Here is a 9,772-nt window from a genome sequence, read left to right as displayed (position 1 = left end):
CCCCGGCCCGGGGCAGGATGGGACACCTGGACGCGTTGGCTCAGACTCCACGGCTGCCGGGACGCCGCTCTGCCGATGCTCTCGCGCTTCTCCTCTCCCTCCCACCTCCTCTTCAGGATCAATTAAGATTATGAGCAGGGCTAATTAACAGTCTGCTAATTGCACTCTGAAGCCCTCTATAAATCATGAGCTTTAAAAGCAGCTCTAAGAAAGATGTCATGTCCTTTCTGCCAGCGCAGCCTGCACAGAAAGCCTCGTCAGAGAGTCCCCGTCCCTCCAGCCCTTCTTCCTGAACAGGGGCTGGGACCGGCCCCCCAGCATGGCCGTGGTGGAAGGATGTGTCCCTGCCATAGGGCTAGCGTGGGAGCTGATTTCCAGCGAGCCCTTGATAACCCCCTTCCCACCTGCTGCCCGGCGGCTCCGCTCACGTAACGGGAGCTTGGGAATTGCATCAGTTCCCCCTCACAGCTGTAAACACGGGTGCTCCCCACGGGAACCCCACACCGAGCAGCTCCCGGACGGCCCTTCGCCTCCCCACCACGGCCGGAGGGAGCAGGACTCCCGGCACGGCCACCCGCCCCGCGGCACACAGCACCCAGCCGGGGGATGCCCGGCAGATCGTGGGCTCAGGGGAGCGGAGCAGCGCGGGGTGGTCACAGTCACCTCTGCGGCTGCGCCGCGGCTTTGCCCCTGCCAAGGCAGAGGTCACACAAGGACAGGAGACGAGTGGGGGCGTGAATTGGGCAGTGCCTTCTCCGGAGCTGATTTTGGGGTCAGGTTTAGACCCAGACACAGAGCCAGGGCACATCAGCATCCCCCGAGCTCGGGTTCTGCTTCCCCCGGGGAAAAGCACCTTCTTGGCCCCGCTGCCCTGTGCTCTCCAGCCGACTCCCAGCTCCGCTGTGCTGTTCCCCTCCGTCAGAGCCAGGCTGTCCGTGGGTCTGTCACCGTGTGACGGAGCAGCGTCTGCCTCCCGTTGCTCTGCAAAGTCCCCTTTGGGTGGTCTTCACGGGCTTCAAGCCGCAAGGATCCACAGCCACCTGCATCCTCTGGTCCCCACTCGAGATGCCCCGGTGCAGAGCAGGTTTCTGGGCTGGGAATGGGGATGGTGACAAGAAATCAGAGCTCTGGATTGTCCCAGGTGTCACCAGGGCCTGTCCCCACCCTCCGTGCCGGGTGGGGGGATGCTGCGGTATTGGGGTTTGCAGCAAACGGGCGTTGGGTTGGTTTTTTGTTGAAGCGGGTCGCCAGCAGCGCGCGAGCCGTGTGCGGAGGTTTCGCTCGGTGTCCCCAGCGCTTCCTCGCAGCCTCCCTCGGGTTACGTCCCTGCGTTCCAGGGCCGCTCTGGCCTCGCTGGCGGCGTGGGGATGGGCTGGGAGCAGGAGCAGGGAGCAGCAGGTCACTGCATTTATAAAAATAAGAAATAAAACAGAGAGGGAGCGCATTGGATGTTTCTTTGCGGAGCTCAAACCGGTGGCGGGGTTTCAAGCTGATGAGGTTTCTTTTGCTGTGGTTGCGCTGAGCCCTTGGCAACCCTGGGGACCGGCACCCCCAACCCTGTGGCTGAGGGGGCTGGCAGTGCTGGGGGGGGGTCTCTTGAAACCAAGGTGGGGACCCGGGGATCTGGCATGGGCCCAGGACCCCTCCATCTCAGCCAGAGCCTGAATCCCCCAGCGAGGGCACAGCATCCCCGGCACACCCCAAACTTCACCCTCATCCCCCCAAATTCCCACAAACTCACCCACGTCCTCCCCTGCCAAATCCCCTATTGCAGCCCCCCAAATGCCCCCAACCCCGTCCCCCAGCCCCCCAATCTCCCCAGCTCACCCTCACCCCGCCCCTCTTCCCGGCAGAGGCGGGGCTATGCAAACCAGCCCTGCGGCAGTCGCCAATGGCGAGCGAGCCCGGCAGACCTATGCAAATATTTCGGATGGGAGGGCGGGGCTATGCAAATGTTGCCGGCGGGGCTCGGGCAGGCGGCGGGCAGCGCGCGGCGCCAGGGACGCGCACCGGGACGGGGACGGGGACGGGGACCGGGACCGGGACCGCGGCGGAGCCGCACCGGGGCCGGGCCGGCTCCGCTGCAGCGCCGGGCACCCGCGGCCGAGCCGGCGGGGAGCTGCCGAGGAGGAGGCGCCGGTGTCCAGGTGCGTGTCCCGGGGTGGGGAAGCAGGGGGGTCCCGGGCGCACCGGGGCGCGGCCACGCTGCGGAGTCGCCGGTACCGGGGAGGGGGGGCAGTGGCGGCTGCGCTCCCCCAGGCCCTTGCGTTTGCCCCGACGGGGCTCCCCTCCGCGGTGGGCGGCCCCACGCATCCAGCCGGCCGCCCCGTCGGGGCGCACGGGCCGGGGGGAGCGGTGCCGGCCCGGGGAGGTGCCGGTATGGCCGGTCCGGCGCCCCGCAGGCTGCCCTGGGCACGGCGGAGCCCCGTCCCCCCGCCCCGCCGTCTAGGGATGGCGGGCTATAAAAAGCCTGTGGTTTGCGCCGCGCTCGGGCAGTTATTTTTACTCGTGTCTGTGCAGGGAGGAACGCCCGGGTTTAACCCAAAAGTGCAGCCTGGATGGCAGCCGCCCTGCCCCGGGACTGCCGGCTGCCTCCTCGCCACCCCGGGCCCGCCGAGGCCTTCGGGCGCTGGGGCTGAGCCCACTGCGCCGAGGGGAAACTGAGGCACGGTCCTGCGGGGCTGCTGGCTCGACGGGGAGTAAGTCATAACGCCACCGGTGACGCAGCGCCGGGACGCCCCGATGCAGGGCCAGGGCCTGATGGCACCGTGGCTTCGCTGGGCTGTCACGCTGGGCTGGCACTTCGTAGCACGTGCTGAATTGCAGCCCGGTTCCTCACCGCTCCCGGTGGGGACGTGACCCGTCCGCGGCTCTTGCCAGCGTGTGGCATCTCCAGCGTGTCCCAGCGCACGTGAGTCTCCCTCCATCGCCCGTCCCCGCGGGGAGAGCGAGGTGGATCCTCTGCCAGATCCTCCTGCCCGCCGCAGCCGATTGCCGGCGCAATCCCCGTCCCAGGGGCTTTACTCTTTTAATGAGAGAAAGTTTCCCAGAGCTGCTGGCTCTGGCGATGGGGTTTCGCAGGTAATGAATTAACGTGGCCCCTGGCGGGTGAGCTGGAAGGCAGGGTCCTGCGCCGGGGCGACCGTGGGCTGCACCCCCTCGATCCGTGCACGTCCCTTGGGGCATCAGCTACCGGTTGGGAAAGGAGTGTGGGTGAGCCGGCTGGGGAGCCGGATCCTGGCCCTTCTCCATGTCGCTGGCTGCCAGCAGGACACATCACACGCGAGTGACGTGGGGGGAGACCTGTGCAGCTCGGGCAAGGGGGGGATTTGGGATGTAGATGCCGGTCCCGGGTTTGGTTTAGGATGTCAAACGTTCCCGCTCGCCTCCGAGCCTGGGGCACTGATGATACCCCTGGTGCAGCGGTGGGGAAGGAAAGCGGGTTTGGGAAACTTTGCATGGTGCAAGGGGACGGGGATTCCTGCTGAGACCCGGGAGAAGCATCCCGGCAGTGAGGGGGCTGGCGAGTCCGGCATGCCACGCTGCCATGAGGGTGCCCAGAAGGATCAGGGCCAATTAGTGTATTTAAGACCCTTGGATTTCCCTCCTCTTCACAAGAATTACAGCAGGATTGTCAGGACCAAACCAGGTTTGTAAGCCATGCAGCCATGGGGATGGGCTCAGGCCAGCCATCAGCAACTTCTGGCTGCCGCCAGCAAACCCTCCAGCAGCAAACAAGCATCATTTCCCCTATTAATGCCCAGCTGCAGTGTGGGGTGGCCCAACCCCACGGCAATAGCATGTTTCTTCCCTTGGCTGCTGCCAGCAGCATTGCTGACACCAAGCAAAAAAGGTGGTCAGCCCTGGAGGGGGTCTGGGCGTCCATCCGTATTCCCAAGGGCAAGGGCAGCCTCATTTTTCAGAGACATTTCAATCCTTCCTCCTTCAACACAGTCATTTTGGAACCAAAAAACCTCCACCCATCGGCACCGGGCTGCGGCAGTGCCGGGCACCGGCGGGACTTTCGGTCTGTGTCACCCAAAGCGGGACGGAGCCAGGGCTGGGTGGCAGCTGGGTCCCCCTGAGCCCAACCGAAGCCTGGATTTGGCCCTGGAGGGGCGCGGGGCAATGCCCGTGCTGTGATGGGGGTATAGATGGATGAGCTCTAATCGTCCCCAGGGACTTTGCTGGGTGCTGGGGTGCTGCTTGTGAGGCGGTGGAAGGCGGTTAGCAGAGGCAGCCCCCTTGTCCCCAGCACCCTGAGGTGCCCTCGATGCCCCGACGGTCCCCGAGCCCCCGTAGCACCCCATCCCCGTGGGGCTCTCCTTTCCCCTGCTTCCCAGCAGGCTCCTCCTGCCTTCCCCGCTCCCCTCCCTGCGCTGCCAGCCCCGCTCTGGTTTATACTGGTTAGTTGTTTAAACAACCTATAAAAAGCAGAAGGGCCTGTCAACCCCCAGCAGAAACCCCGGTAAACTTTGACTTTTCCCTGCGCCGGGCTCGGGATGCCGCTCGCACCACGAGGCCCCAGCGCTGCCGTTCCCCGGGGACCGGCGCAAGCCGGGGCCACGTCCCCAGCTGGGAGCCGGGCAGCACCCACCAGGGATGGATGAGGCCCATGGTGGTCCAAGCACCACGTCTCCATCCTTGACGAGTGGTCCTTAACGCCCCGTTTCAAGGCTGTCGCCCTCCCAGTCCCGGCGAGGCAGCATCTGGCCTGGACCCCCCCCGGGATTTCACTGCTCCTGGCTCAGATTTTCCCCTCCTGGCTGAGCTTGCTGCTTCTCCCTGTAAAAGATGGGATGGAAACTCTTTCTCCCACTTTAATCATTGTTTTTCTCCAACAAAACACTTTTTGGAAGCTGCCAGACGCCAACAGTGGGCACGTGCTGGCCTCAGTCTTCCCCCCTCTTTCTACCCAGCCACCCCCAGCCTTCAGATTTGCAACAAAATCCCCATAATTTGGTGAAAACGGCCCATTTCTCTGGTTTCTACGTTGATGATGCTTTGTCCCGGGATGAAACACCGGGGAGCTCAGAGACCCTGGCCTGGGGTTATTAGGGGAGTGCCCAGACCCTGATGCGGTTTCCAGGGGTCCAGGCACTCCCCTAATAACCCCCCCACTTTGAGTTTAGGATAAACTTGGTGGATTTAACATTTCTGGGATCATTCAGGGATGGAGAAGGATGTAAAGGCGTGAAAGGCAGGGCTGGGACCCCCCCGGTACCACGCCGAGCATCCCACCCCACTGCGGCACACGGAAAAACACGTCGCTCTCAAGGGGTTCGCTTCGTCTCAGCGCGCTAATTAGGAGCTGGGATAGGAAGTTTACATGCTCCGGCGTGATGCAAATGACCCCTAAAGATGTACAGGATCCGGGGAGTTAATTATAAACCTCGTTGCAGCCCAGGGGTTGGAGTGACACCTCGCTGCGGGTGCTGGCGAAGGGACAGCGGGGACCAGGGGCTGTGCCTGGGCGTGGAAGCGAGCCCGGTGCGTGCGAGCGAGCAGAGAGCCCGGGCTAAAGATAAGCACGCGTGGGAGGTAGCAGAGGCCGGCGGGATGCCAGGCAGCGCGGGAGCCTCTGCCCGGCGCAGGCAGGGGAAAGCATCTCCTCTCTGAAAGCGTCTGAAAGGTTCTGAGGGCTCGAGAGCTTCGCTCGCGCTGGCTTTTGTTCACCTCGTTCGTAACGATGATGCCGAAGGGTGCTTCGTCCCTGCAGCCGGGCCATGGCATGAGTCCCCGTCGCAGCCACGCTAACGAGGAGGGGTTTGTGCAAGACGGGACCTGGCGGGGACTAACGCAATGAGAGGTTGTGGGGTTTCCCTGGCGCCGGCACCCCAGCCCCGCTCCCTCCTGCTTGGGGGTCCCCGGCCATGAGCCCTCGCTGGACACCGGCTCCTTACGGGTCCTCCCTCGCTGCTGTCCCTGTCCCTGGGGACAAGGCTGGAGGATGCCACCTCGCCGGACCGGGGGATGGAGGTGGCAACGCCGGGCAGAGCCGCGCCGTTGCGCCCGTCGCTGCCGGCTGCAATAACCGCCTGCAGCCGTAATGCTGCTGATCGCCTTATCGCCCGGCGCAGCAATTAAATCCAGAGTGAAAGTCCCCCCTCCCCTCCCAGCTCTTAAGACCTGTCCGGGGGGAACCGAGCGCCGGTGCCCTGCCGCACTGCGGTGGCCGAGGCACCGGCACCCGTGGAGGCAGTGGCCGTGATGGCTTGTACCCCACGCCCGGAGAGCACCCCTCCCTTGCCCCGCGGCCGGGCCGAACCCCGCGCCGACCCTGCGCGGCCCCGGCACGTGGCGCGGCGCTGGTGGCAGCGGTGGCCCGGCTGGGGCTGCGTGTGTCCCCGCGGGTCCCGCGTGGCCGTGGTGGCCGAGCGGCCGAGGCGATGCCCCAGGAGGAGCAGAGCCCTAATGAGCTGCGCGGGGAGGCGGCTGATGAAACCTCCCCGGCGCGTTGCACGAGGCCTCCGGCGGTTTCCCCGGTGGGGGGACGAGCTGCCCCATGTCCAGCCCAGCCTGCCGTGAGTGTGCCCTGAGGCCGGCCGTGGGTGCCCAGCTCCCCCGGCCCAACAGCGCTGTGGCTGCCTCTTCCTCTTGCCTCCCACCCCGCCTGCTGTTCTGGGCTGGGGCCCCTGCTGCATCACCCTGTGGGTGCCGGTACCCCCCAGGACCCCCACAGCATCTCCCCATGGGTGCCGGTATGCCCTCAGGACCCCCACAGCATCACCCTGTGGGTGCCGGTACCCCCCAGGACCCCCGCAGCATCTCCCCATGGGTGCCGGTACCCCCCAGGACCCCCGCAGCATCACCCCATAGGTGCTGGTACCCCCCAGAACTCCCGTAGCATTGCCCATGAGTGCTGGTACCCCCCCAGTAGTCCCCCAGCATCACCCCATAGGTGCTGGTACCCTCCAGGACCCCCACAGCATCTCCCCATGGGTGCCGGTATGCCCTCAGGACCCCCACAGCACCACCCTGTGGGTGCCGGTACCCCCCAGGACCCCCGCAGCATCTCCCCATGGGTGCCGGTATGCTCTCAGGACCCCCACCCATCGCTCCGTGGGTGCCGGTACCCTCAAGCCCTGCTCCCGCTGCATCCCACTTGGACGGACGAGGGGGCCCTTGGCAGCATCTCATGCCCTTGCTGTGGACGGGGGGGTCGGCACGTCCTTCCGTCCCCAGCACCCTGGAGCCTTTAAAAGTCCCCCCCGGGGTGAGGCTGTGCAGGGACGTGGGGACTCACAACTGGGCGAGTATCCCCTGGCCCCGACGGGCCAAACCCAGCTGCGAGCTGGAGCCCCCCGGGGAACACCTCCTGTTCCTGCACCCCAAATTAAAGATCGTGGGATGGGAGCGGGCCCGACGCCGTGCCGCAGGTGTCGGTGCCGGGAGGGCAGGAGCAGCCCCGGCCCGACGCGGGGAAGATTGGGAAAACCTCTGCATTTTCACCGGCGTTTTCCGGGGGGAGGGGACGGGGTGGTCTTGGCACCCCCCGTACCTCGGTGTCGTGCGTGGGCCCCGGGACACAGGGTGGCAGCGGGGTCGTGGGAACGGCAGCGCAATTTCCTTCCATAAATTAAAATTAGTTTTGATCAGCTAAATATAGCAGCTGAGCAAGACGGTAAATGGCAACGTGCTTGAGAGGGGGAAGCGGGACAAGCTGGGGCATCGGGGGAGCGCAGGGCTGGCCGGTCGCCAGCCTGCACCCCCGGGGTGCCTCCCTGCGATGGGGGGGCTGCTGGCCGGGCTCGGGGGGCTCCTGGGGTGCCTGCCGTCCCCGGGGAGCCGCAGCACAGAGCTCCCAGCCCTGCCGGCTTCCCAGCTCGGCTCGCGCCCCGGGGCCATGGCCTGGGGACAGCGGGGACCGAGCTGGGCCAGGTCTGCACCCAAATTGGGGTGGAGAGGCTGAGTGCGAGGGTCCCGTTGGCAGCGTCTTGAAGCCACCCATGGCTCTGCGCTGGGCGGCGGCGGGGCATCCCAGAGGGGTTTTGGGGTGAGCGGCGCTGGGGGATAACAAGAGGAGCAAGAATTGGGTCCCCGCGGTGGCGGGGGGATATCATGGGGGGGTGTCACAGCCCCGTGCTGGGCTGCGATGGGTGCTGGCACCCTGCAGCCAGGGTGGGATGCAGGGTCCCCCAACCCCTCACCCTACCCACCACCAGCTCACGTGGCCCGGAGAGGTGGGTGGTTTCGCTTTGCTGTCTCCTCATACAGCCACTTCCTGACCTGCGAATGGCGGAGGTCAAATTTAGTCTGTTCGCGTTCAAGAAAAAAAAAAAAAAATTAAAAAAAAAATAACCTTGAACCTAAAAACAGCCCTTTTGTTTTACGGACCCTCCCCGCAGCCTCCCTTATAACCGCCCTCGCCACCCGACGGACCCGCCGGCGACCAGCATCAGCGCGCAGGGCAGGGTCGGAGCAGCCCCCGCGACTTCGGGCGGGCGCTTGGGGATGCAAAGGTTGATCCCGCGCTCCCGGCGAGGGACCCGGCGTCGCGGCATCGCGGCTTTCCGGCCGGCACGCGCAGGTGCTCGGGTCCCTGGGGCCAGTGTGGGGTGGGGGTGATGGAGCCGGGGCAGTGGAATCAGCTGGGCAGAACTAAGGGGATTTTTCCCCCCTGACCCAACAGAATTTCCCTTTTTTTTTTTTTGTTTTCATTTTTCAGTTTGCCACCGTCTTTGCTGGGAAAAAAAAAAAAAAAAACGCCAAAACTTCCTCAGAAAACTTTTTTTTTTCAGCAAAACTTATTTTTGGCAGCCGGAGGGGTGAGGAGGTGTGTGCGATGCCAGGGCGGGTGCTCGCTCGGGCCAGCCCCGGGCTGCCAGGGCTCAGGGGCTTCTCACTCTCTTCCAGCCCCCCCTCGAGTGTAGGAGGCAAAAATGGGCCGGAAAAAAATACAGATCAGCCGAATACTGGATCAGCGGAACCGGCAGGTAGGAGCCACTCGGGGACGAGGTGGGGACAAAGGGGACAGGGAGCAGCGAGGCCGTGAAGGGAGGCAAAGCCGCTCTGCTCCCACCTTCCCCACGGGTGTCGGATCCTCTGGAGCCAGAGGCGGTTTGGGGACCCGGGAGGAGGGTTTGGGGCTGTATCCAGGGGTCCTGGGTGCAACATCCCGTCCCCTTCCCCGCTCTGCAGGTGACCTTCACCAAGCGGAAATTCGGGCTGATGAAGAAGGCGTACGAGCTGAGCGTCCTGTGCGACTGCGAGATCGCCCTCATCATCTTCAACAGCACCAACCGCCTCTTCCAGTACGCCAGCACCGACATGGACAAGGTGCTGCTCAAGTACACGGAGTACAGCGAGCCCCACGAGAGCCGCACCAACTCCGACATCCTCGAGGTAGCGGCGGAGGGCGGCCGGGGAGGGCCGGGGCGGGCGCAGACCCCCCCTCACCGCCCTGCTCCCCGCAGACGCTGAAGCGCAAGGGGCTGGGGCTGGAGAGCCAGGAGCTGGAGCTGGACGAGGGGCCGGATCCTGGGGAGAAGGCGCGAAGGCTGAGCGAGGGCATGGACCTGTCGGTGGCACGGACCAGGTTTTACGTGAGTCGCTGCCGCCCCGCGGCGCGGGGGGCGAGGGTCCCCGTCCCTTCCCTTTCCCTCACCTCTGCTTCGCCCCGCAGAGCCCGGCGCCGCTGCCCGAGGCAGCCTACGGCAGCTCCCCGCCGGCTGCCGACGGATCCCTGGGCAGCGCCAGCGGCTCCCCGCAGGGCCAGGGCCGCTCGCCCACCTTCAAGCCAGCAGCACCAAAGCCACCGGGACGCTCGCCG

At 65.4% G+C, this 9,772-nt stretch overlaps 1 protein-coding gene across 1 annotated transcript in view; it reads left to right on the top strand.

Moving 5' to 3' along the window:
* Nucleotides 1-7,556: 7,556 nt before the first annotated feature.
* The window catches only part of LOC309413720 (myocyte-specific enhancer factor 2B-like), a gene marked incomplete at its 3' end in the record, with an annotated part of 8,604 nt that continues 6,388 nt past the window's right edge, over nucleotides 7,557-9,772 (top strand). The window contains exons 1-3 of the mRNA XM_082010919.1: nucleotides 7,557-8,936; nucleotides 9,142-9,345; nucleotides 9,417-9,656. Coding sequence (XP_081867045.1) covers nucleotides 8,883-8,936; nucleotides 9,142-9,345; nucleotides 9,417-9,656 — 498 coding nt within the window. The 5' untranslated portion in view covers nucleotides 7,557-8,882. The remainder of the gene's footprint in view (nucleotides 8,937-9,141; nucleotides 9,346-9,416; nucleotides 9,657-9,772) is intronic.

The sequence above is a fragment of the Phaethon aethereus genome (genome assembly GCF_964289735.1).
Source record: "Phaethon aethereus genome assembly, chromosome: 26".
NCBI classification, from domain to species: domain Eukaryota; kingdom Metazoa; phylum Chordata; class Aves; order Phaethontiformes; family Phaethontidae; genus Phaethon; species Phaethon aethereus.
Note: the sequence above shows the minus strand (reverse complement) of the source record. Positions and strands in the feature narration are given on the sequence as shown.